This window comes from Nipponia nippon, unplaced genomic scaffold (genome assembly GCF_047370975.1).
Source record: "Nipponia nippon isolate SJK-2023a ecotype South Korea unplaced genomic scaffold, ASM4737097v1 scaffold_1, whole genome shotgun sequence".
Lineage (NCBI taxonomy): Eukaryota > Metazoa > Chordata > Aves > Pelecaniformes > Threskiornithidae > Nipponia > Nipponia nippon.
In genome coordinates, this window is record NW_028262290.1 from 66,475 (window position 1) to 94,177 (window position 27,703).

At 42.2% G+C, this 27,703-nt stretch overlaps 1 protein-coding gene across 4 annotated transcripts; it reads left to right on the forward strand.

Moving 5' to 3' along the window:
* The first annotated feature begins 1,243 nt into the window (after window positions 1-1,243).
* On the forward strand, window positions 1,244-27,495 carry MAPK15 (mitogen-activated protein kinase 15). 4 transcript variants are annotated; one of them, XM_087768773.1, is made up of 14 exons: window positions 1,244-1,497; window positions 3,241-3,339; window positions 4,374-4,403; window positions 7,732-7,822; window positions 8,349-8,479; window positions 8,637-8,800; window positions 9,729-9,868; window positions 11,256-11,313; window positions 16,828-16,965; window positions 17,215-17,320; window positions 21,507-21,807; window positions 22,268-22,413; window positions 25,441-25,651; window positions 27,147-27,495. In XM_087768773.1, the coding sequence occupies exons 1-13, from the start codon at window positions 1,303-1,305 to the stop codon at window positions 25,645-25,647; spliced, it is 1,806 nt and encodes a 601-aa protein (XP_087624899.1). In that variant the 5' UTR covers window positions 1,244-1,302; the 3' UTR covers window positions 25,648-25,651; window positions 27,147-27,495. The 4 variants fall into 4 exon arrangements, with proteins under 4 accessions (XP_087624899.1, XP_087624821.1, XP_087624983.1 ...); XM_087768695.1 differs by lacking the exon at window positions 27,147-27,495 and having other exon boundaries at window positions 25,441-26,932; XM_087768857.1 differs by lacking the exons at window positions 4,374-4,403; window positions 27,147-27,495 and having other exon boundaries at window positions 25,441-26,932.
* Window positions 27,496-27,703: the final 208 nt, after the last annotated feature.

Consider the following 27,703-nt stretch of genomic DNA (forward strand, 5'->3'; position numbering starts at 1 on the left):
CTTCCTGTATCACAGATACTCCAAGCCTCAATCATCTTTGTGGCCCTTTGCTGGATACAATCCTGTATGTCCATGTCTGCCTTATACTAGGGAGCCCAGAACCGTACAAGATACTCTAGGTGTGGTTTCTCAGTGCTGAGTAAAAGGGAAGGATCGCCTCCCTCAAAGAGCTAGCAACGCTCTTCCTAGTGCAGCCCAGGATGATGTTCACCACCTTGCCTGCAAGAGCACATTTGCTGGCTCATGGTCAACCTGGTGCCCACCAGGACGTCTACGTCCTTTCCTGCCAAGCTCTCTTCTAGCCTGATAGCTGCCAGTCTGTACTGCTGCATGGTATTATTCCTGCACAGGTGCAGGACCTGGCATTTTCCAGTGATGAAGTTCACAAGGTTCCTGTTGGCCCATTTTGCCAGCCTGACAGGGTCCCTCTGAATAGTAGCATGACCATCTGCTCTATCAACCACTCCTCCCTGTTTTTTATCATCTGCAAATTGCTGAGGCTGCACTCCAGGCCACCATCCAGCTGATTAATGAAGAAGCTAAACAGTACTGGCACCTGTACTGACCCCTTGGGTACACCGCTAGTGACTGACCACCAGCTGGACTTCATGTCACTGATGACAAACCTTTGGTTCCAGCAGTTCAGCAAGTTTTCAGTCTGTCTAACCATGCACTTAACTAGTCTGTACTTACTCAGTCTGTCAACAATGATGGTATAGGAATCTGTGTCTGCCACAGCATGCTGCTATCGTAGGCATTAGCAATAACGGTTGTTAGATTTTAAAAAAGTAAGAAAATTTTTTACAGCGCATTTGAATGGTAGCAGGCGCTGAGAGCAATGTCTGACATCCCCCGCTGACGCTAGTGCACTTCTTTATCAGACGAAGGCACAGGATGCGCTACGCTGGAGAAGTTTTACTCTTTGCCTGCGCCATTCCCCCGCCGCATCCCTGGAAGCGGAGAGGCACCGCGGTCGCAGCCCGCCGCCGCCCGAGGGAAGTCATCCGGCAGCCGCCCACTCAGCCAGCAAGCACGGCCGAGCCCACGGCAGCACCTCCGGCCGCGCAGCAGAGCGCCCGGCGGGGAAGGAAAGAAGGAAGGAAAGAAGGAAGGAAAGAAGGAAGACAGACAGGCAGGCAGGCAGGCAGGCAGGCAGGCAGGCAGACAGAAAGGGCCGCACCGCGCCCCAGACCCCGCAAACAGCTCCACGGAACCAAGGGCCGCCACACGCGGTACGCCCTGCGGTACGCCTAGCGTCACGCTGTGCGCCTGCGCGGCCTGCGGCCCTTTCGCGCATGCGTTATGCGGCTGCGCTGTTTCCATAGCAGCAGAAAGCAACAGGGAGAGTTCCGCGCGCGGCCCAGCGTGCCGTGCGGTTCGGTGCCTGTCCGCTCGCCGGGCGCTGCCCGCCGCCTCGGCTTGCCCGCCATGAGCGTGCCGGAGGTAGAGGCGCTCGTCTCCCAGAAGTACGAGATCAAGAGGCGCCTGGGCAAGGGGGTGAGTGCCGTGGGGGGCCTTGGGAGCTCGGGGAGCCGGGCGGCGGGGTCCGGCGCTGCCCTGCGGGCCGTCCCGGCGGCGCCTTTGTCTGCGGTCTCCCCGTGGCGGCCGGAGGCCGCTGACCTGAGCCGCGTCTAGTGCTGGAGGTCCGAGAGTTTATGTAGTTGAAGAAAAAATAGACTTTGAGATTGTTTATTATGCCTAATAGAGGAAAAAAAATCATAAAGTGTAGCCTGATAACTTTCTGTGACTTCTTATAGTTGTTTCACAACTAAATTTCAGAGGAAGGTAAGTGTTGCATTGAGGCATGTGAAACTGAAAATACCTGTAAATTCCCCTTCAGGTTTTTTTTCCTGTAATTTACTGGAGAACCACCACACATACACCTGGTTTATAGTAAAATGGATCTGAGTCTCAAAGTATATTCTGTTTGTACCTGCCAAATTCTTTTGCGCTTACTGTAACCCTATTGTGTCAAGTATTATGCTGCATCAAGTAATTATGTCAAGTATTATGCTGCATCAAAAATCCCCATAAAATTATGTATTTTTATATGTGAGCCAATGTTAATTTTTAAGATCTTTCTCCTCAGGCAGTCTCTAAACCCTTCCTGATGCCGTGCATCAGGACGTACAAACAGTTGGAGTATAAGCATCTCAGATAAGTGCTATAATACTACACTGTTGGCAATTAGGATTTCTCTTTTCTTTTTTCCCAAGTAACGTGATAGGATGAGAGGAAACGGCCTCAAGTTGCACCAGGGGACGTTTAGATTGGATATTAGGAAAAATTTCTTCACCGAAAGGGTAGTCAAGCATTGGAACAGTCTGCCCAGGGAACTGGTTGAGTCCCCATCCCTGGAGGTATTTAAAAGACATGTAGATGTGGCACTTAGGGGCATAGTTTACTGGTGTTAGGTTAATGGTTGAACTCGATGATGTTAAAGGTCCTTTCCAACCTAAATGATTCTATGATACTGTCACTACAGGCCTTGGTAAAAAGTCTCTCTCCATCTTTCTTATAAGCCCCCTTTAAGTGTTGAAAGACCACAATAAGGTGTCCTTAGAGCCTTCTCTTCTCCAGACTGAACAACCCCAACTCTCTCAGCCTTTCTTCGTAGGAGAAGTTTTCCAGCCCTCGGACCATTTTCATAGGCCTCCTCTCGACCCAGTCGAACGGGTCCATGTCTTTCTTATGCTGGGGACCCCAGAGCTGCATGCAGTAGTCCAGGTGGGGTCTCATGAGAGTGAAGTAGAGGGGGAGAATCATCTCCCTCGACCTGCTGGCCACGCTGCTTTTGTCACAGCCCAGGATATGGTTGGCTTTCTGGGCTGCAAGCGCACATTGCTGCTTCATATCCGATTTTTCATCCACCAGTACCCCCAAGTCCTTCTCCACAGGGCTGCTCTCAATCCATTCCTCCCCCAGTCTGTATTGATATCGGGGATTGCCCCGGCCCAGGTGCAGGACCATGCACTTGACCTTGCTGAACTTCATGACCATGTACATCTGCTATTGGCTGCTTTGGGGTCCAGGATGCTTGACCTCATGGACCGTTGGTCAGACTCAGTATAGATGTTCTTAGTCCTTGACTCAACCAAGTATTGCTCATTGGCCTAATCTCTCTTTCTTCTAGGTAGCTGGTGATTACCTCTGTTGAGTACATTCTACTTCCACACTGAAGGTCTGAACTGTGCTTAAGATGTCATAATATACTGTTCATCTGTCCTTTTTTCTCCCTAGGCTTATGGCATTGTATGGAAAGCAATTGATCGCAGGACAGGAGAAATAGTTGCTGTTAAAAAGATTTTTGATGCTTTCAGGAACAGAACAGATGCTCAGGTGAGAAATCATTGTTCTAACATGTCCTGAAAGATGTGGTGGGAGTTCGCAGATATTTTCAGGATTTATGTCTCTGAAAGATGTTAGTTATTTGACAATTATGCATGTAATAATACAGTCGACAGCTATATTGGGATAAAAAGGAGCAATAAATGTCAAGCTTTGTATATCATGGCATCTACAAAATACTGTTTGATGTCCCTGAGGAAAAAGCATCTTCATAGGTGTCATGGTTTAACCCCAGCCAGCAACTAGGCACCACACAGCTGCTCGCTCACTCCCCCCTGGTGGGATGGGGGAGAGAATCAGAAGACTAAAAGTGAGAAAACTCGTGGGTTGAGATAAAGGCAGTTTAACACGTAAAGCAAAAGCCGCGTGCGCAAGCAAAGCAAAACAAGGAATTCATTCACTACCTCCCATCAGCAGGCAGGTGTTCAGCCATCCCCAGGAAAGCAGGGCTCCATCATGCGTAACGGTTACTTGGGAAGACAAATGCCATTGTGCCAAACATCCCCCCCTTCCTTCTTCTTCCCCCCCACCTTATATACTGAGCATGATGTTATATGGTATGGAATAGCCCTTTGGCCAGTCTGGGTCAGCTGTCCTGGCTATGCTCCCTCCCAGCTTCTTGTGCACCTGGCAGAGCATGGGAAGCTGAAAAGTCCTTGACTAGTATAAACACTACTCAGCAACAAACAAAACATCAGTGTGTTATCAACATTATTCTCATCCTAAATCCAAAACACAGCACTATACCAGCTACTAAGAAGAAAATTAACTCTATGCCAGCTGAAACCAGGACAATAGGCATGCACAATTTGATTCTCCCTTATGTTGTTATGCTATAGTGTCTAAGCACAGAGAACACACTTGTGACTCTCTAATGAGCAACTGGGTTTTTCCTAGCCTGTCTACCATATAAGGGTTTCTTCTGCTTCAGAGATTAGAGTGGATTTAACCCTCTTATTGGAAGTCCATACTCTGTTCTGGTATTCTGTTGAGGTGATAATAAGCTTTTTTTTGTTTATTTCTAGAGAACATTTCGAGAGATTATGTTCCTGCAGGTAACGTCCATTTTTCCCCCTCCTCTCTGATTTTTAATTATCTTTAATGTTGTTCACATATTTTCTTCCCATTCTTTATCAAAATACAATGGTTGGTGTTGACAACTCTGTTAATTTCTTTTCTGCACCATATTGGCAAAAAGTCTTTCCATGACTGGACAAAAACACCTGAATGAAATGGAGAGTTGGTCTTATTTTTTCTTTGAGACATGCCTTGTTCTTTCACTATTTTTAGCAGTATGTCTTCTCTAGGATCACCATATTGACTTGGACTTTCTGTCACTTTTTACTTCTGTGTGGACAGAAAGTGTTTTTCTTAAATTTTAAGTGCCATGATTCAGAGGTGGGGCTGGGGTGTGGAAGAGATTTACGTGTCAAAATGTTTTTCCTCCATCATGTGGAAAGCAACTTGACCACTTGAAATAATCAAAGCAAACTAAAAGGAAAGTTCTGTATGGAATTACTTAAGGCTGCTCTTGTTTTGATACAATTGACCACATACTACGCCTAATGACCTTGTCACTGGCAGTGGCATTAAAATTATCTGTCCATTCCTCCACAGACCTACCATTTAGAAACATCAATGTTTTTGAATAGTGATAATGTTGTTATAACTATGATTTCCTAAGGACACAAGGAAGGCAGGGCTCATAGGAAGAGGTATTTCCTAAGACTGTCAAGTTTAAGTAGGAAAGAGATGAGGTTTTTTACTTTTTAATCATTCTTTAAGCCTGAAATAGAAGCCGCAAACTTAAGAGCTAAAAACATATGAGAACAATTCCTTAGAAGTTAATTACCTGTAAGTTAGATCATCTCTGAAAGTGTAGCACTTCTGGAGTAGATGGATGGAGGAGGAGTTGGGAGAAGAAAAAGAAGGATATTTCTCCTGAAGGAAAGAACAAGTCATTTTGGGGGAGGGAAGTTAATGTGCCATTAAGCCCTCACTTTAATGATTTTTGGTGCTCAATAGACTTAAGAATTTTAGTTTCCCCCTCCTATTTTTTAAGGTATTTTATAGCTCTTTCTTGAAGTTCAAGACTGAGAGATCAGAAGGAGAAAGACATAAGAAATATTATTTCACTGGTAACTGGATGTTTGTCTTAATTTGCTTGTCTGTGCAAATTCCTTCGTGTGCATAATGATTGCTTAGTTTAATCTGTATGTTTATCATAAGGGCATTTGATGGACAGGATGAAGTTTATTGTCATTGAGAAGTGTTGATGTAGAATCTGGGCATTTTGATGATTCTCTTCTGGGTGATGTGTAGTATGCTGGTCGTTATAGAATCATATAATCGTTTAGGTTGGAAAGGACCTTTCAGATCATCAAGTCCAACTGTTAACCTAGCACTGCCAAGTTCACCACTAAACCACGTCCCTAAGCACCGGATCTACCCGTCTTTTAAATACCTCCAGGGATGGAGACTCAACCACTTCCCTGGGCAGTCTGTTCCAGTTATGCTGCTTGCAGGTTTTATGTTTATTGTTCAGTACAGTTGTAGATCTATTTGGTGCATTTTGGGCCACATATTAGAATGTAATTTTTGGTAATTACTTTAGTGAGAGCATTGTTCTTTAAGCAAAGATAAGTAGGACTGGCTCTGACAAGATTTTTTTCAAGGTAGGATTATTTTTTTTTTTTTAGTAAAGATTGAAACTTCCATAAGTTTCCGTTCCAGGGCAAGACAGTGTGAGACAATGGGGTTTTCTTTCAATGTGAAGTAAGTTCTTAAACAGTACTCAAGTAACATTGTCAAGACTGATCTGCATCTCTAGAAAAATATCCATTTTAGGTAAAAACTTTCTTTACATTATTTGGATGGGTATTCTGAATATTGTCCTCAGAATAAATGCAAGGGTATTTGATGGCCTGGCTGTATATTACTGCTTTGTAAGTGTGTTTTCATGGGTGGCTGCAGGTGAATATGTTGTTTTGTGGATTTTTCTAGATGTTGTACATTATAACCGATTTTTGTCTTGGCCTCAGAGTCTAGGAAGATGATGCTGTTGTAAGACTGTGCTAGAGATAGCTTAATATTATGACTTTTGATACTGTTTATAACTGAATTTCTGATGGAAATAGATAAAGAGTATATATTACTGATTCAAATAACAAAAATTTCATTTATGTATTTTAGATACAAGCATAGGTTTTATGGTGCAGTTCATGAAAATGTTGGCATATTGTGAAGTTCATGAAAATGTTGGCATATTGTGAAGTGTTCACAGTGTCTCTAGCTGCGCAGAAGCGTTAGCTATACGAAATAAAAGTTGTTAAGGCTGAGGATGAAGTAAATGATCTTGACAGTATTGTCAGTCTGCAAATCATAGAATCATAGAATTGTTTAGGCTGTTTTCCAGGTCTGTTCGACCTTTAAGAACATCAAGTCCAACCATTAATCCAGCACTGCCAAGTCCACCACTAAACCATGTCCCTAAGCACCACATCTACACATCTTTAAATACCTCCAGGGATGGGGACTTAACTACTCCCCTGGGCAGCCTGTTCCAGTGCCTGAACTACCCTTTCAGTGAAGAAAATTTTCCTAATATCCAACCTAAACCTCCCCTGGCGCAACTTGAGGTCATTTCCTCTCATCCTATCGCTTGTGGCCACTTGTGACCAGCCGCCAACTGGATTTAACTCCATTCACCACAACTCTTTGGGCCCGGCCATTTGGCCAGTTTTTTACACAGCAAAGAGTATGCCCATCCAAGCCCTGAGGAGCCAGTTTCTCCAGGAGAATTTTGTGGGAAAACATGTCAAAGGCTGTGAGGATAGAATGCTGTTGGAAATGGTGTCAAACATGAGGATAGAATAGAATTCACCTCCAGTTTAAGATATCTGTATTTATGTATCTCTTGGCATGATGATGGTCTGATCTCCCATTACAGTCGGTTCAATCAATGAAGCCTGAGAGTGTTTCAGCCTACCCTCAAATATGCACTTTCAGGTTGGTTAGGTTTTTTAATTGTGAATGCTGATGGCAACTTTGTTCTGTTTTCACTGCCACAATAATTATTTGCCTTCAGTAGGAAATATGAGGTGCATAAAGTTGACTGGATTTTATTCACAAATGATATAGAGGCATTTTTAGAACTACTGTCTCAGATAGGAGATGGGTTGGTTTTTTTTAGATTAACCAGCTGGTTTCATACTGTGGAGCAAGCTTAAATCTTTTTATTTATTTCAGTAGAAGCATAATGAAGGAAATAGCATGTTAATGTTTGTTCTAGACAATAATACAAAATGAAATAAGTTATTGTCCTTTTTTATGATTCACAAGAAAGACACTTGATTTTGACAGCTGGGGCTCTTCCCTTTGCAGGAATTTGGAGAACATCCAAATATCATCAAGCTGCTGGATGTTATCCGAGCTCAGAATGACAAGGACATCTACCTCGTCTTTGAGTCCATGGGTGAGACTTAGCATTCCATAAGCCATTTAAATACAGCCTCTCTTATGAGTTATCTTTGTTCCCTACTTTGATAGTAGTATGTTGATGATTTACATGAATATTCATGTAAGTAGACATATAAGTAGGAGCAGTACAGATTTTTTTAATATATATCAGTTGTGATTAGGTGGGAATAGCAGTGAAACTTTAAAGGAAGTAATAATTATATGAGAACTGGCTGGTTGAGATGAAAGATGGCAGTGAGCAACAAATTAGAAGGCTTGTAGAGACAGAGGAGTTGCATATGGAAGAGACTATGCAATTTTATTACAACAAAAGTGTGCAATAATAGAACAGCTACTGTAGCATGAGCTGCAAGTCAAACTGATAATACAGAGAGATTGCAGGACTATCAGTAATTACAGTCTTAACTTCTGTTGAGGATGCACTTGAAAGATTACAGTTTGGGCAATGGTCTATTCTGGCCTTGATTTGAGGAACTTATATTCATAACTTGGTAATCCTTTACTGATATAATATATTACAGAGACAGATTTACATGCTGTTATTAAGAAGGGGAATTTGCTGAAAGATATCCACAAGTGTTACATTCTCTACCAACTGCTGAAGGCAACTAAATTCATCCACTCAGGAAATGTTATTCACAGAGATCAGAAGGTATATTTCAGTCATAGTCTTTATCCTTCACTCAAGTTTTCTGTTAAACACTAAACGGATAAATATGAAAAGAATGAGACCAGTAAAAGAACCTTGATAATAATTTTCTGCCATTCAGAGAGTAAAAAGCTTATTAATTTTCCTCTGTTCAATTCAGCCTTCAAATATCTTGCTGGATGCAGACTGTTTTGTTAAACTTTGTGATTTTGGGCTGGCCCGTTCTTTATGTCAGATGAATGAGGACCAAGGCAACCCTGCTCTAACGGAATATGTGGCAACACGCTGGTACCGAGCCCCCGAGATCTTACTTTCCTCACGGAGGTAACTGTTTAATATGAGTGAAGGGATGGGATCCCGTACTTTCTTCACCACTGGGAAAATTTTTCTAAAAGTCTTAAATCTTTTCATTTTAGATGTCACCAGATGCATTGTCATGTCAGCAGTCCGTTTTCTCAATATGCATTTAAACTTCCATTCTGAAACATAAAAAGCTCTCCTTACACGTACATTTCATTCCTGGCTGCTTAGATTGTCCATTTACATACATTATCAGCTCATCTGTTTGTCGTCCTTTCTAGCACTAGTCTTATTCCTTCTCCCCTTAAATCTGCATCTTTACAAAATTTGGTTGAGTACCTTAGTCCTCTTTTCCAAATTTAAGCAGAGTTTTTTGATAGACTTTCAGAAAACATTCTGTAATCAAATGTTAAATCAGCTGCCTGTTAGTCAAGCTTAGTCCTTTTTTTGACTTAAATATGGAAAATCTTATTGCTCAGAAAAGAAAATAAATATAGGGTGGGTTAGCATCCCAAATTTCAAATGTGGATGTTTTGCAAACTGTCATTTACCCATTGTTTGGCATTTACTTTGCTTAAGTAATTGTAACTACTTTCTAGATACATTATGCCCTGAAAAGTCAGTTATTTCCAATCAGCAACTTGTATCTTCACTGTTAGTCATATGAAAAGTGCATATTACCTTGTCCTGGCATTTACCTTTAGTGTATTTCCTTTTATGGTTTCCTAGAATAGACTTTTAGTAGGATAAATCTCCTTTCTGTTTTATTCTTGCCAGTTTCATGATTCCCAAATCTCATTCGCGTTATAGTTAAAACCTGTGAGCATTCGTATTCAAGGAGTCATCAAGCTTGTTTTTCTAGCAAAATAAGCTAATGTAGATGATGTGAATACCAGGTACAGAAAAATATTTGCTTGGTTTAGTCCTAATTCTGTTCTATTCTTATTTGTAGTTACACTAAAGGTGTAGACATGTGGAGCATTGGCTGTATTCTGGGAGAGCTGCTACTTGGGAAACCTCTTTTTCCTGGAACATCAACAGTGAATCAAATAGAGCAGATCTTGAGGGTCATTCCTGCCCCATCCCCAGAAGGTAGGACTCTTCTACGGGGAAAGGTATTTAGAGAAGAGGTTAAAAGAGTGAAGGAAAGCAGCCCAGCTGGATCAGGGAAGAAGGTATCTTATGAGTCATTCTGACATCTTTCCAAGGAAATTAAAGACTTAATTGTGAAATGGTAGTGTTAGAGGAAAATAAGCCCATACTTGATTAGATGAGAAACAAGAACCAGGCCTTCAAAACATTTTTTATATTTATAAGAGGATAACAGTTTAAAACAGAGTATCATACTTCAGTGAGACTTGTGTAGTAAAGGTAAATTGGACTTTTTGGTCTGGAAATCTCAACACAGAAGTGAAAGCTGGAGTTAATATATGTTAAATCCAAAAGGGGGGAGGAGGAGGAGGAGGAGGAGGAGGAGGATTATGATTATTGTCTTCTATGAGTTCCAGTCTAACAGCCCACATACTTTATAAACTTTTACAACATGTTGATATGTTCTAACTGGGCTAACAAATAGTTTTTAGAAAAATAACTACCTTCAGTTTAAGGACATCACAGTTTTGGAGAATTCCATTCAAGCTTAAAGTTATTTATAGTTTTTATTAAGAGATTTGGTTGCTGTGAATGAAATATGAATAGAAATGTGTGTGTGAAAACACCAAAACAGGAGTTAGAAGAACAGCTAGCACTAATATCAAAAAAGGCTATTCCATTCACAGCAATACAATTGAGGAATGTGTTGATAGTGTCATAACCAGAAGGTTTGCACTCTAAGACCACAGGACAAATGACTCATTAGCAGAAGGTCCTGTATCCTTACCACAGGACAATGGCTGCAAGGTTGCAGCATATCACAGGCACAATTTCTTTTTCTTTTAGCCAAACAAGTGAAAACAGACACATGTTCAAAATGTTATTGCAGACAAGGAAAACCAACCTATGAACAGCAACTTTGCCTAGGATTTATGGGGACCAAAGAAGCAAGATTCTGAAGCAAAAAAACATTCCATAGCAACTGTTGAGTCTTTGAGAGTATGACAGATATATTCAGAAAACAGTTCATCATCACCAATCAAAAAGAACCCCAGCGGATATGATGAGGAAATAGCTGGTATCCCTTGTTCTCCGTATGCCACACAAGTGATCCTGGCCAGATCATTTGGCCTCAGATATCTTGGTGCTTCTGCACATGTGGGTATAAGAGTGCAAGTTTATGAAATTCATGATAGAGTGAATAGGAATTGAGAAAATCAGCTTAGAAAATTTGTAGTAAATATTCCATCCCTATTCCATAAGATCTCCCACTGAATTTTATTGGGATCATTTCCTATGGTAATATCAAGTATTTGCTTTCCTTCATAAACTGTGTAGCTCTGGTAATCCTAATCTTGGTATTAACAGTATCTTTTCATTATTGCAGATATTTTGGCTATGCAATCAGATTACAGGGCCTCAGTTATTAACCGCATGAGTACCCGGTAAGTCTTATATGTTCAGTGTGTCTCAGAAGTGAACAGCCTACTGTATGATGTTGACAAAAAGTTCCCGAGGTTCACCTTCCAGTGTTCACCAGTGGAAATGATTTCTGCTCGATGCAGATTCATCTACCTCTAGGGAAGGGATGTGAAGGTTGAAAAAAAAAAAAAAAAAGAAAAAAAAAAGATGAGAAGACCAATGACATAATCTGGGAATAACAAAGCAAAATGAGGTTGGGCCTACATTCCAAGCTATTGTCACATGTACTTTCTCAAAATTAGAATATTTTGCTATCCTTCATATGGGTTATTTGGGTATCTGATGTCATTGGTTCACACATGGAAAGCCTGAATCTATTCAGGCTGACAGCTGCATTCCAGCTGCTTAATGACTCTTACTGTGATTTTTTTTTCTTTGTTTTTTTCTTATATCTGTCGTGTTTTTTGGGGATCTTCCAGTTATGTACACAGGCTACCACATAATTCTGCATTTATTACATACCTAATTATTAAACATTAGTAAACTTAATGCTCTTACGCTAACTTATGGCTATAGCAAATTACTCACCAGTCTCTAAGTATTCACTACTCATATCTGTCATGATACTAGTGGGCATCCCTTCTCATCGGGGAGTCTGCATTATGCATAGCCCAGCTATGTGTGGTATGAGTTCTCTGAATGCTTACCGATATGTTTTTATAGGTTTAGGTTAGGGTGGCTCAAACCATAAGCTCTAGCAGGTCCCTTGCTGTTCATGTGAACAGCATATGCATTTTCATGCTGACTTTTGCTGACTTCTTCAGTTGGCATCCTGGAGTGTTATTCCCTTTCAGGGATGCCAGGATTCCTGTATCAATCTATGCCAGGTAGTTGAGGAACTGAGACCCTTTTGTCTCTGCTGATTCAGATGTCAGCATGGCATGTGTGTTTGACCTTGTCAGGGGGAAGTGGATGGCCACAGTATCCCATATGAGTTTCCCTTGATGCAACTTGTGAATGTTGCTTCTCATCCTTTTGCTGTGCACCTGTACTGGGTTTGGTTGGAATGGAGTTAATTTCCTTCATAGCATCTCATATGCTGCTGTCTTTTATATTTGTGTCCAAAACAGTGTTGGTAACACAGCAGTGTTTCAGCTGTTGCTTAACAATGATTGCACAGCAGCCATCAAGGCCATCTCTGTTTCTCACTCTGCCTCCACAGCGAGTAGGCTTAGGGTTGGCAAGAGACTGGGAGGGGACACAGATAGGACAGCTGACCCTTCTGGCCAAAATGATATTCCATACAATATAGTGTCATGCTCCGCAATAAAAGAGGTGGGGAGGAATTTCTCCAAAGTAGCTGTTGCTTGAATACTGGCTGAGTATCGGTGTGCTGGTGGTAAGTGATTGCTTTTGCACAACCTGGGGGTTTGTTTCCATTTTTCCCTTTTTTTCCCCCTCTACTTACTGAACTGTCTTTATCTTGACCCAGGGGGGTTTCTTGCTTTTGTCCTTCCAATTCTCTCCCCCATCCTGCTGAGGGGGAGAGAGTGAGTGACTGGATGGGGTCTTAGCTGTCAGCCAGGGTCAACCCACCAGAGTCCTTTTTGGCACCCAACATGGGGCCAGAGGGGTTCAACTTTTTTTTTTTTTTTTTTTTTTTTTTGCTGGAGCATGTTCAAAGAAGGGCAATGAAGCTGGTGAACAGTCTAGAGAACAAGTCATATGAGGAGTGGCTGAGAGAGCTGGGATTGTTCAGTTTGGAGAAGAGGAGGCTGAGGGGAGACCTTATTGGTCTCTACAACTGCTTGAAAGGAGGTTGTAGCCAGGTGGGGGTCAGTCTCTTCTCCCAAGTAACAAGCGATAGGACGAGAGGAAATGGCCTCAAGTTGTGCCGGGGAGGTTTAGATTAGATATTAGGAAAAATTTCTTCACTGAAAGGGTAGTCAGGCACTGGAACAGGCTGCCCAGAGAAGTGGTTGAGTCCCCATCCCTGGAGGTATTTAAAAGATGTGTAGATCTGGTACTTAGGGATATGGTTTAGTGGTGGACTTGGCAGTGCTAGGTTAACAGTTGGACTTGATGATCTTAAAGGTCTTTTCCAACCCAAATGATTCTATGATCCTGTGATTCTATGACATCACAATAGATTTGATTGGAGTGTACTAGACAGGAATTTATAGTAGTTACACCTGTTTAGCTGGTTTTGGTCATAATACCGATGTATTTGTTCTTGACACTGGTTTATTTGTTCCTTTACCTGCTCCATGGCATGCTCCCTCTCTTGCTGTACCCCCGAATTTGAGGGCTTGTTAATGGCTGCTTTCAGCTTTTGCAGTTTGCTATGCTGTTAAGCACTTTTTTGTGTTTTGCCTGGGAGAGTTATGATAAAAGCACTGGCCTTGAGACTAATCTGGTATTTAGGCCCTGCACTGGTTCTGTCCCAGTAGTTAGGGAACCATCTCATGAAGATAATTAACAATTTCTCCTCTTCTCATCCAAGAGCCAGTTTGTAGAGGAAATGAAGAATGGCACCTCCCCCTTCCTGTCTCCTGGGGTAGATTTTTTTTCTGCCTTATTACAACAGCTCTTCAGTTTCTTCAACATCCATGGGTAACTAGAATGCTCATATTGGTATATGTCAAGAATCTGATTCTGACTTTTCCTGAGGATAACAAACTATTTGTGAATGCCACACAAGGATGTGCCCTGAGGTAGCTGGGTCATGGGTCACAAGTTGGCTAGGGGAGTTTGGGCAGGTACCTAGAGCAATTTTCACGCCCAGTGGTGTGGGACTTCACACCCGAACAAGCGTGGCATCCTGCTGAAGTGACAAAGCACTTGAAGAAAGGATGCCTTGTCTATGCCAAAGAGACACAACTTCTTATGCTGTGCTGGGGCCTGGTGTACACCTACCTCCGCAGGGTGAAAGGGTCTCTAGATCTGAGGACATACACATGGACACCGTGGCTAAGTCAGAGACCCAACCCTCCATGATAACAGTTGCTCCTAAACAACGGAAGAGGAAGTCAACTTGGTTAGTAAGGGAGGAAGAAGCTTCTAAGAGGGAGCGCAAGGAAGAATCAGAAGAGGCAGTCTGTTCTGCAGCAGAGAAGCCACAAGAACAAGAGGGGGAAGAGACAGAAATCATGAATGAGTGCAGAAATCACCCAGTTCCTATCCCTGAACGAGCTGCAAGATCGGAGAGATTACAGTTGTCATCTAGGTGAGCAAATTATCACCTGGTTGCTCTGATACTAGGATACTGGGGCCAGTGCCAAGTCAGGAATTAGAGGGTAAGAGAGCCCAGCAACTGGCATCTCTCGCTAAAGACTGGGGAACCAGTGAAGGGATCAGAAGGGGGCAACAATCTGCAGCTTCTGGAGGTGACTTCTGTAAGAAGATCTCGTAAACTACTGAGGCAAGTGGACCACCATTGAGGGGAGATATCCAGCACTAGGGAATTGGTGGTGGAGGTGATCTACAGCAACCTGGGCAATAACCAGGGCTCCACAGATCTGAGTGAAGTCCAGTGCACACGGTTAAAACGTTGTACAGAGAACATCAACATTGTATGTCAGCACCCTGACAATAATTGTACAGACACTGAGGCACCAACTGTGGACAGACTGCTGGCCAGCTCTGTCAATACAAAGAGAGTGAATCTGCCTCCCCAACCCTATGGTCCTGTGTCTCAGCTGTAGAAAAACGGTCCCAAAAGTTCCAGCAAATTCAGAGAGAGTATGTTTTCCTCCTCACCCATACAGTTTGGCATCTTTGCTATCAAGAGCGTCACATGGAGTCAGCCTTTCTCTGCTCAAAAGAAAGGGAACTGTGCATGCCACCCTGTGGTTCTATCTGCATGACCATGGGGAGGACATGAGGAAGTGGGACAGTGCATCTATCTCGAGCCTAGAAACTTGTGTACGTGAATAGCAAGGAAAAACAGCAGCCAAAAAGGGTCCATTCAGGAAGATGACTGCTCCAGTTGCTGTTGAGCAATTCCCCAAACACAGTGGAAAGACTGATCCTACTTCTGATCCTGGTTTGCAATTACAGGAGTCATGTAACGAATGCTCTGACCAGGAATAGAGGGGCCACGCCTCTAGCCTGGCGGAGGAAAGGCATAACTCCGTTTATTGGACTGTATGGATTCAATAGTCTGGCACATTGGACCCACAAGAGTATAAGGCTCTGCTGGACACCAGTGCACAGTGACACTATTGCCATCAGGATACAAGGGGACAGAACCCACCTGGATTTCTGGAGCAACAGGATAATCCCAACAGTTATCTGTGTTGGAAGCTGAAGTGACTCTAACAAGCAATAAGTGACAAAAGCATCCTATTGTGACTGACTTGGAGGCTCTCTGCATCCTTGGCACGGACTACATCAGGGGAGGCTATTTCAGGGACCCAAATGGGTACCAGTGGGCTTTTGGTGTAGCTGCCATGGATACAGAGAGGATTAAACATCTGTCTAGCTTGCTCAGCCTCTTAGCGAATCCTTCTGTTGTAGGGTTGCTGCATGTCAAAGAGCAGCAGCAGGGGGAGGAGTGATGAAGTGAGTGGGTGGGAGCTTAGCTGCCAGCCAGGGTCAACCCACCACAGACAGCACTTCTGAGAAGAGCTTTCTCATTTCTATAACCCTTCTCTCAGTAGTGAAAGACAGCAGTTGGAACTCTCCATTCATTCCTGGCTGAAATGCACTTTATTTGACAGCCCTGCTCTTTGGATGTTATCTTCTTTTTCTTTTTTTCCCCCAAAAATGTGGAAGTTGAGTGGCTAAGTTCTGATAGATGGCTCCAGCTAGATAAAAGAGCAAGTGAAATCTTGGTCTTCAAAACTGAAAACATTTTTTCTGAGCCGGTCAGTCCAAATGCTATGTTCAGTGATGGATCATTTTTCTAAACTAAAAGAGTATTGTCATGGAGTAACAAAATTCTTGAAAATATGAGTAAGAGTTGTGTCTTAAAACTGATTTTTCAAATGTATTAGATATTGTCATGTTCATTATGTTAATAATTCTCTTTAGGATTTCAAAATGCAAAAACAGATTTTTAAACTTCATCTTCTCATTGCAAATTATACAGAAATATATTTCTGTGGTCTAAGGGCTGGATTTACGGGATCTTTAACAGTTCAACTGAAACACCTAAGTTAGGAGTTTGGGCTTCCTGCATTGTCAAAAGAACAAAAGGAGGACTTGTTATCCAGAGGACTTAATATTCCCCTGCGTCTGATACTGTCTGATATCTCTCTCTTTCCACTGAAACAAGAGAAAGACTAGACTTGCAAGTTAGGCACTCCATGTAGGTTCCTAGTCCTAGGAGGGAGGCATTCAAACCTAATCAAAGGGGTAAAAGACTTTACTGTACTCCCAGACCTGTACTTTAGAGTGTTCCAGGATTATGGCACACTATTTGTGAGTGAACTCTGGAGTCAGGTGTCACCTTGATGTGATTCCCAGAACTGTAATTCACGCCTTCACTGTGAATTAGACACTGGGAGCTTATATTATTGTTTTCTGACTTCTAGGCAGCGAGTAACATTTGAGGAGATTTTACCATCCTCTACTCCATTGCCTGCCTTGGATCTTCTGAAGAAACTTTTAGTATTTAACCCTGATAAACGACTCACAGCAGAGGAGGCTCTGCAGCATCCTTATGTGAAAAGGTGAGAGTAATACCAATGTGCAGTTTCCCCTGATGTCTTCTGAGATGTTATAGACCTGCTCTTGGCACAAGTTTTCTTTATATGCATGATTAAAAAAAAAAAAAAGACAAAGCTAATTCTTCATTTTCTCTAACCCTATTTACACTAGAGGTCACGCTAGATGATTTAACAATCCTTTTTAACATTATATTAATCTGTGGTGCTGGTTTTAGTCTTCGTGAATTACATTTTGTGTCATCACCTTATCAGGTTTCACTGTCCTGCGAGGGAGCCCTCTCTGGATTATGATGTGATTCTTCCTTTAGGTGATGATATCCAGCTGTCTGTGGCAGAATACCGAAATAAATTATATGAGGTACTTTCTCTTATCCTATTTTCCAAAATCCTAGTCCTCCAGGTAACCTGCCATTCTTGCACACACTTAATGAATTCTGTCATTTTCTTCTATTTGTGTTCCCCTAGGCTTTCCATACATGCTTACAGTTACATCTTGGTGTTTCTTATGAGTCAGTTCCATACTGTCATAATTTTTGAGAGGTCTTTAAATCTAGATTCCCACTGGGAAAAGTCTGTAAAGCATGATGTCTGAGAAAGACTGTGTTAGAGGAAAATATATTATGCTGGATCCAGCAGCCCAAGAGAGGCGAGGCTGCTGACACTCCATGTCCCCAGGTCCAGCCAGCAAGGCTGAAGATGTATTCTCAGTAGGCACACACACACAAAACACATATGCGCTGTGTATGTACATATATACATGGCTGCCCACATGGATCACAAACAGGCACTCAGAGCACTAATACAAACATAGACAGCACCAACAGCCTCATCCTGCTCCCTTCTCTGGCTGAGCAAGATGGAAGTCCACTCATGAGAATATATATGCATACATACAAGGTGGATCCCTGCAGCAGCTCGTCTCAGACACTCAGTCTGCTCAGTAGCTGGCCCCTTGATTCCCGTCTCCTCGGTTGCTGGCACTTGGATATACAAACCCCAAAGGCTGTAGCCCTACTCCAGTTGCTGGTACAGACCATGCAGACAAACAGCTGGCCAGGACTTTCCAGGTCCCTTAGCTGACCTCCACCCCCCTGCCCACAGTGTTCTCACTCCTAGAGATTCACAGGTGCTCTCAGACCCAGAGCTGGCCCATAGAGACCCACTCACCCCCTTGCTCCCAGACCACTTGATCTATTTATTCACTGACTAGTCTGACTTGATCTTTGCTAGCAATCACATGCTCACTCGCGCACCTGCACTGTCTTCAGTTGCTGGCACCATGGACACACAGGCCCTCGGACTTGTGATCTGACTCCAGTTGCTGGCACTCACACCTGTGTACACAGACACGCAGACAGACTAGACAGCCTCTCTTCCAGGAAAGAGAAAGGAATTTAATAAGAAGATAGAGCAAACTGCATTGCTCAGGTGCAGGGCATGGCCAGACAAGCTTATTGACCAGCCAGCTATTTACACACAACTGGCTGTTTTTATACCACTTATCCCCTGTTTCCCACACTCGTTCCTCCCCAGATCACCTAAACCCCTCTCTTGTCCTGCTTTTGGTTCCTATCCTAAACATCCCATAATAAGTCCTGTTGATCCCAAATTACTTTCCCCTGCATCCCACAATGCATCCAGCCCATAGGCAGCAACCTCCATGCTGCCACCCCCACTGTCCCCTGCCACTCTTAGTCCAAAAGGTGATCTAGAGAAGTCCTGATGACTCATCATGATGAGTTTCATGCATGGACAATGGGGCTGATGGCTTTGCTGGGACAGCCCTGGCAGAGGCCCAGACAAGGTGTTGAGAAGCCCTTGATTTGGGTTCCCACCTGCTATAGTGCATCCCTGCGCTCCTCTCAGCCTGTGCAGATGGGCCTTTGATGTGCTGATGGCTTCTGTGAATGGGCCAGGGGGTAGCTCAGCAGAGTATTATTTGGGCTTCCCATCCTGCCATTGGCTTTCTGAGCTCCATTGTGTGGGTGTGCAGACAAGCTCTTATCACATAACCTAACAGACTGAGGTTTTTTGCTGGACCATAGTCAAGTGCCATGGCATGCTGCACCACATACACCGAACTATCAGATTTCAGAATAATTAATTAGCAGAGGAGGAAGAGCAAGTGAAGGATCAGTGTAGCTGATAATAAAGGACAGTGATGTTTTAGGAGCCATATTTTGAATGCATTGACGTGGGGAAATAGTAGTGCTTGAAAAATCAGGAAATGGTGCAATAATCAAGCCAATAAATTAAAAAACCTGTTGCAAAATCTTTAGTTGTACAGCGAAAAGGAAAGATAGTACTTTTGATGCCATTTGGTATAAGGAATAAGATCAAAAGTAAAATAAAAAGCTGCACTTTCCTTGTAGACAGTGGGATTGAGTGCACCCTCAGCAAATTTGCAGATGACACCAAGCTGAGTGGTGCGGTTGACATGCCTGAGGGATGGGCTGCCATTCAGAGGGACCTGGACAAGCTTGAGAATTGGGCTCATGTGAAGCTCATGAGATTCAATGAGGCCAAGTGCAATGTCCTGCACCTGGGTTGGGGCAACCCCCAGTATCAGTACAGACTGGGGGTGACGGGATTGAGAGCAACCCTGTGGAGGACTTGGGGGTACTGGTGGATGAAAAATTGGATATGAGCCAGCAATGTGCGCGCACAGCTCAGAAAGCCAAGCATATCCTGGGCTGCATCGAAAGAGGCGTGGCCAGCATTTCGAGGGAGGTGATTCTGCCTCTCTACTCCACTCTCGTGAGAACCCACCTGGAGCCCTGCGTCCAGCTCTGGGGTCCCCAGTACAAGAAAGATGCGGACCTGTTAGGGCAGGTCCAGAGGAGGGCCTATGAAAACAGTCCGAGGGCTGGAACACTTCTCCTATGAAGAAAGGCTGAGAGAGTTGGGGTTGTTCAGCCTGGAGAAGAGAAGGCTCTGAGGACACCTTATTGTGGCCTTTCAATACTTAAAGGGGGCTTATAAGAAGGACAGAGAGAAACCTGCAGTCTCTCTAACAAGGCCTGTAGTGACAGAACAAGGGGCAATGGTTTTAAACTGAAAGAGGGTAGGTTTAGATTGGACATAAGGAAGAAATTTGTTACGATTAGGGTACACTGGACCAGGTTGCCCAGAGAAGTTGTGGATGCCCATCACTGGAAGTGTTCAAGCTCAGGTTGGACGGGGCTTTGAGCAACCTGATCTAGTGGAAGGTGTCCCTGTCCAAGGCAGGGGGGTTGGACTAGATAATCTTTGAAGGTCCGTTCCAACACAAACCATTCTATGAACATTTGATTAATGTCTGAAGAAATGAAAGCAGAACAAAGATAAACACAAATCAGAACTAATTATGAGACACCAAACTGATCTGGATGGTGGTGTTGATGGTGTTGAAGCAGTAGGGAGGAGGATAGCCAGAGTGACTCCTCTAACAATGAAATATGAGGAGCAGTAAAAGTGGAAGTAAATTAAGCCTTCAGGAGGAGAAATTGGGTTTGGCTTAGTTTTGTTTTGTTTCTTTTTCCCTTTCTACAGTGAAAGAAATTATGTAAATGTCCTGTTATGAGGCAAAGGAACAGAAAGATGGTGAGAAGAGCAGGGTTTGGAATGTAAATGTAGTAAAACAGGCACTGGAAAGAATGCTAGTGGGAAAAGACGAATGAAAAGAAGCTTAGAGATCAGAAAATCCAAGACTGAGAAAGACTGATAAGGGTGTCCACCTTCCGAGAGAGAGAAGTGTTATTGCTTCTATTAACAGCAATGAAAATTGAAGAAAGGAAAAACAAAATTGAATTTAAAAAGTTGAATCTACTTAAAATTTCTTTTAAGGTCTTTAATAGAAGGAGACTAATAAACTCTACTCTGATAGAATGTTAGGAGTCATGAGCAGATGAATTAGTAAAATGAATACTGAGCACAGGTAGAAAAGATATTCTAAATGTCAATAGATTGGTCACAGATAACCTAGGTACAAGGCTAAGAAACAAGTGGATAGTTTTGAATAATCTTACTGATAGGGTGTCAAATTTGGGATGACTGTGATTACAGGAAGTTGAGAGCAGATTGTCTGCACCAAGACCCCAAACCTTGGCAAGGATTCTGTTGCTAGATAATAGTGTGTAGAGGTAGGTGAGAAATAATTACGAACTAACCGTAATGAATGTTGCTTTGACCATTAAAAAAATCAGCTTTGCAAAGTTCTAGAAAGGGATGGTAAGAAACAACACAGTGTTAACCTTTTGGGCATATAGATTCTGTCTTTTCCAAGGCTAATGCCCATTTTATTTCGTGGTGTTCTCCCTTAGGATATATTGAAATTGCTTGTTAACCAAATTCTTTTTCTTAATGCTTTAGCCTATTCTTTCTTTCCACTGAGAATATTATTTCTATCTTCTTTCCAACCCTAAATTAATTTTAAAATTATGCTTGTTACCTATCCTGTGAAATAAATTGCAGTTATTTGTAAATCTTTCTCTTTGTTTTTATGTTTTGTTCCTCTGCTCTGCTGTGTAGCTGTGTTAAGTCTAACCAACTTCTCCTTTCTGTAGATGATCCTTGAAAAGAAATTAAATAGCCATGCAAAGGAGCAAGTGTGGAGAGAAAACATCCAACTAAGTCAGTCTGAATCCAGGCCGCTTCTTCCAAATTCCAGTTCTGTGACTTTACCTACCAGGAAAGGCCAGAGAGAACCAACACCGCCTCTTCTAAAAACCTTGCATGTGCATGCTGGAACTACAGCTAGTGTCCAGCCCGAAGTATCCAGCCAGAGTGAAGATTTAGCAAAAACGTTATGTCAGAGATCAAAGATCAATGTGATATACAATCCCATAACACACACTGCTGTTCAAAGTAGGTACTACCCTCCTACAGTAGGATGTAATCCACCATGAGGCATTATTATGGGGAAGAAAGAAGAAAAGAGATTGAGTGGGGAAAAAGAAATAAGGGGAATTTGCATGGCAAAATCAGAGGGTGAAAGTGTGGGAGGAAAATGACATAAGAACAAAATATTGTTGAATGAGTTTTAAGTGTTTGACATTCTCTTTGGCTCTTTCCTGCCTCAGTCTTGACTCTACGTTCTTTTCTGTTTTCTCTTTGTTTCTCTACTGCTGTTATCTTTTCCCATGCCCTTTTGAACTGGTTTTGTTTGCTACTACATTCTGATTTTATTCTGAATATTTTTGTTCTGTTTGTGAGATTAAGCGAGGTGGCAGGGGCTGACTGAGTTTTTATGTTCTGTCCCTGCCTTAGTCAGCATGTTCTGTCCCCTCATGATTTTTTACTTTCTCTCATGTTTTTTCTTCTGCAGGTAATGCAAATTCTGGTGCTGTGATCAGGAACTATTCTGCACCACCTTCTCAACAGCCCAGAATCTCCAACAATAGGAAACTGGGGAGACAAATCACATGGACAAATGCTCAGCTACCTCCTACAAGTGTACAGAACCTTTATAATGTGAGTAGCAGTCCTATCAAAAAAAAAACCTTAAATTTTCATAGACCAAAATGATATAGACGCAAAATATCTTAATTTGCAACTTTGTAAAGATACTTAAATGAGAGGCAAGGCATATTGCTCTGTGAGTGACTCGATTAATAAATTTTTATCAGTTAAAATTACTTATGGCAAAGATATATACTGCAATTTCATTGCTTGTATGTAGTGTCAGTCAAATGGTACCAGTAACCTAGTCTGATAAGGCAGTTGGGCTGATATAGAGTATGTTCCCTTTACTGGAGAGCTGAAGAGTGTGCTAACTGAAGAGTTTCTGCTAGGAGGGGAAATAACTAGACATAACTTGCCTCTAATATGGGGTAGATTCATACAGGAATTTGCATATTGCAGTCTTCAGTGTTGCAATACCTACATTTCAGTTGTTTTGTCTACTAACGAAGTTTACCACCCTGAGTTAAGTTCTGTGCATGAGGCAGTGTGTTGAGAGGAAGACCATCTATAGTAATCACCAGGAAATGCCAAGGGCACAGATGTGGCTTAAACCTTACATGTCTAGCATATGTAATGCTGATCTTCAGCTAGTCTGGGTTTATAAACGCTTTCTCTTGGAGTTTTAAATCTAACCGCAATATTGCAAAAAACCCTATCACCTGTGGCTTGAGCAGCAAGAGTATTTTGGTGCCTATAGGTTTGTGCAGGAGTTCTGTGAATGACTGTTGAATTTATGTATGGGAATTAGGTACTTCAGAGAACATGAAGTAACACAGCGCTTTTGTAAATCTAGGTCTCTGCCTCATTAGCAGTATTTTTTTCACAAAGATTAGTTGTAATGGATCATATCCGTCAGCTAACTGTAATCAAAAAGTAAAAATATGTTTGCAGATTCTTTGCCTCTACTTCTTTTTCCCATCTTGAGTTTTAATGCAACATCTTTTGAGATGTGCTGAGATATATGACTTTTTTTCCGCTGCCCTTTTTCTAAAGGACAGGCTAATTTTGGACTCCATTCTACTTTCAATTTTATCACTTCAGACAAGTGAGGCTTTTAACACCATTTCAGATTATGACATTGTTCAGATTGTCAGCAGCACCAAAAACTCCCTTTGACTTTGACAATCACAGATCAGTTGCTTTTACATTATCTTCAATGATGGCTTGTCCTGTCCAAAGTGTGTAGGTAGCAAATTTGGTTTTAACCAAATTGAGACTGTTGGATATTCCAAACTTAGCTGGAGAATTTGAACTACCTCTGGAATCAACCTAATGGATTGCTGTTGCTGAACAGTGAAGGTTTCAGTCCTGTCCTCTCTGCTCCTCCCTCTTCCCTGTTCTTTGCCATGCTTCCTTGTAAAAGTTCTTATCCTCACTGGGTTCTTAAATGACCTCCTTGCCCCTGCTTTTTCTTTTTCTTGAGCTAGTTGTCTGCTGACTAGCTCAAGGAGAGTCTAGCCAACACAAGGTGATCAGAGGAAGCTTATGGCAGAGGAAGAATATGGATTGCCTTTTTTGTGACACTAAAGATTGACTTGTTTGTCGTGGGACTTTCTCACATCCCCACAGAAGAATACTTGAATGTCTGTGTGCTCCAAACCATTCAAAACGTATGTTGAGCACAGTTGTGTGAAGGGACTTCTGACAGACACCACTATCAAAGATGAGTTGGGTGGGATCAGCTGCTTTCTGTCAGCATGCAATATCACATTTACCTGAAAGCAAATTATTTCTTTGAACACAGCTCTGAATGATCTGAGCCATTTCAAGCTAGAAACAAGCTGCAGATGCTGTCCAGAGTCAAGGTTGTTCCTACTGAATCTCTTCTTAATGTTGTGATTGATATGAAAATACATATGAATAACTGCTAAAAGGAGACATGATTGCCAGTAACTTCCAAGTATGTCCACATGAACACTTGTAACCCATCTTTCAGCCCCTCTGCTTTGGAATCCCATTCAAAATATTTGAGACTGAAAGGAACCATTTATTCCACAAGTGTGGGACCATTTATTCCACAATATGAGATTGTGGAGATTGCTGCATGTGCAGATGTACATATGAGCAATGCATTTTGAAGAATCTTTAGGTAATTTCAACCAACTTTCTGTTACTGGAAGAGCATAATAGGGAGAAGATCACCCTACACATGCCCTGTGCTTTATATTTGTTCACTGAGAGGCTAATATTGACTAGTGTCAGAGACAGGATATTGTGGTAGAAGGTCATCAGCATTGTGGCTGATCTTATGCTAAGTCAGTGTTGACTTCTCCATCTTTCTCATTCAGCCTCAGCAGGAGCTGAAAAGTTCTGACATTCCAGTTTGCTCTGCATTCAGTCTGCATTCATTTTCACTATCCTATAAGGCTCATGAAATTCTTTTTTCTCAGCCATTTGGCCAGAAAAGACTCCTACAATGGCTGGGGTGACAGCAGCCAGTGCCACAATAGCGAGTGGAAACTCCTGCCTTTCAGTTAACTATAGAGGTTCACAAAGCATAAGCTGCAGTTTAACAGCTCTCCTCTTGAACTGCAGATTCAAATGTAATGTATTATGTATTGTCATGTATTAATGTATTATTAACTTTTCCCCACAGGGGCTGATAAACACAGTATCCATATGCAGCTTCCAACTCAGAAAATCACCAAGCCATTTGATTGGCAGAAGCCAGGAGGATATACTGGGGAATGATGATGATGATCTGTCTTTTGTACATATATTTAAAGCATTCACTACTGTTGAAAACAAGATACTAGCCAAACAGGCCTTTGGACTTTTGCTCCAGTGCAGGATTAGTTTGTCGTATCTTGCTCCAGTGCCACTAGCTCATTTTTGATACACCTGTTCTTAAGCCCTTCTCCCTCACATCATTCTCACCATCCTATTCTTGATCTTACAAAACAGTCTATTTTATTATTCATAGAACATTCATGATCTGTCCTACTCCTCATCTGAAGCAAAATCTGTGTTCCTTATTTGTATTTTAGAAAGCTGATTACAGGTTACTAACTATCTTGGCTTTTCTTTCTTGCACAGAATCCAAGAAATACTCAGTTTCACAGCAAAGATGTTCGTCCCCTTCTGAAGTCCAGTAAAAAGATGTTCCCGGTTACTGCAAATATGGGAGCTGCTGGTGATCCAAAAGCATCAATGGGCAGTTACTCCCAGGCCTATGGAACCATATGTAGATCTGCACTGCAGAGTCTTCCAATATCAAAGTCTTCCCAACAACATGAGCAGTGAATATGTAAGTGTTCTAACCAGGTGAGAACAGCAACTGAGAGCAAAATATAACAGGCATTTGACAGTTACCCCAGCTGAAGGGAAATGCTTTATTCATTGCATGGAACAATGTACTACTTTCCTCTAGACAAACCAACAGGAAAGCCAATCTAATCCCTTTGCCTTCCAGTCTTACCAGACAGCACTATTTGCTCCCATACCATGAGAACAATGAATACTGTCAGTTCATATTCCTCGCCTGAATTATTGCAGAAAATTACAGAAAACTGCAATATTCTGATACTTGAATGTATTTAGACATATTCAGACGTATTCAGGGCCCATGTGAACCTCATGAAGTTCAACAAGACCAAGTGCAAGGTCCTGCACCTGGGTTGGGGCAATCCCTAGTATTAATACAGGCTGGGGGATGAAGGGATTTGAGAGCAGCCCTGCAGAGAAGGACTTCGGGGTGCTGGTGGATGAAAAATTGGATATGAGCCAGCAATGTGCGCGCACAGCTCAGAAAGCCAAGCATATCCTGGGCTGCATCGAAAGAAGTGTGGCCAGCAGGTCAAGGGAAGAGACTCTCCCTCTTTACTTGGCTCTCATGAGACCCCACCTGGACCACTGTGTGCAGCTCTGGGGTCCCCAGCATAAGAAAGACACGGACCTGTTAGGGCAGGTCCAGAGGAGGGCCGTGAAAATGGCCCGTGGGCTGGAACACCTCTCTTATGAAGAAAGGCTAGAGAGAGTTGGGTTGTTCAGCCTGGAGAAGAGAAGGCTCTGAGAACAACTTATTGTGGCCTTTCAGTACTTAAAGGGGGCTTATAAGGACAGAGAGAGACGTTTTACCAAGGCCTGTAGTGACAGAACAAGGGGCAATGGTTTTAAGCTGAAAGAGGGTAGGTGCAGATTGGACATAAGGAAAAAATTTTTTACAATGAGGGTGGTGATGCACTGGACCAGGTTGCCCAGAGAAGTGGATGCCCATCACTGGAAGTGTTCAAGGTCAGATTGGACGGGACTTTGAGCAACCTGATCTGGTGGAAGGTGTCTCTGCCTAAGGCAGGGGGGTTGGATTAGATGATCTTTGAAGGTCCCTTCCAACCCATTCTATGATTCTATGATTCTTTAGCAGTTTCAGGTGCACTGCTTAAATGCAGGGGTTTTTTTGAGCAGAACAAATAACTAACTGTTCTCTGAAGACCAAGAAGACTAAACTCTTCACAGATAATCTTAAAGCCCTTCATTTTGTTTTCCACTGATTTCTATGACTCTTCTGGGGTGACTTACTTTCATTAAAATCAAGTAGAAAAGCATTTTAAATATAGGTGGGTTCTGCTACAATATTTAATAGCTTACCTACCATGTAATATTGTAAATATTGTAATAATAAATACTTTATATTGCACTACAGAAAATCTTTGTCTTTCAGTCAATGTTTGGTGTGTGTGAAAGGGAAAAATACAGGGGTATCTTGTTCAATGAATAATATGGTAATTTTTTTCTGCTTTCAGAAAGCAATGTTCCAAGAGATACTATTGCTGAAACATCATGAAGTTGTTATCAGGCAACAGCGGGACTATAGTAAACTTTAAAACTATATTTCTATTTTAATGCTGATTTTTGATACATTCTCCTCATTAACTTGAAGTTCTTATAAGAAGTCTTTGTCCCTGAAATTTTACTTCACCTATGATAAGTGTTATTCCAGAACGTTGGGACGACAATTACAGAGGGGATTCAGGCACTAAATTCCAACATGTGAGTATCCCTGCCATTGAGAGAATATCCATTTTATCTTTTAGTACCTAAACACCAAAGGCTAGTTAAGAAAAAACCAATACATTCACTTCTGGTACCAGGTGTGGTCACTTAAGTCTGGTAATAGTAGGAAGCTGGGAATGCAGCTCCCAGGGAAGTCCCAGTTTATTGTGGTATATTCATAAAATAGGCATCTCCTATCTCAGGTACAGGTAGATATAGGAAATGGCAATGACAGGGTGAACATGTTGTGTAGGCAGTGCTCTGTGCAGTGTGTTGGCTCTTGTGAGTCTAAGATGCCAGTTCTCAT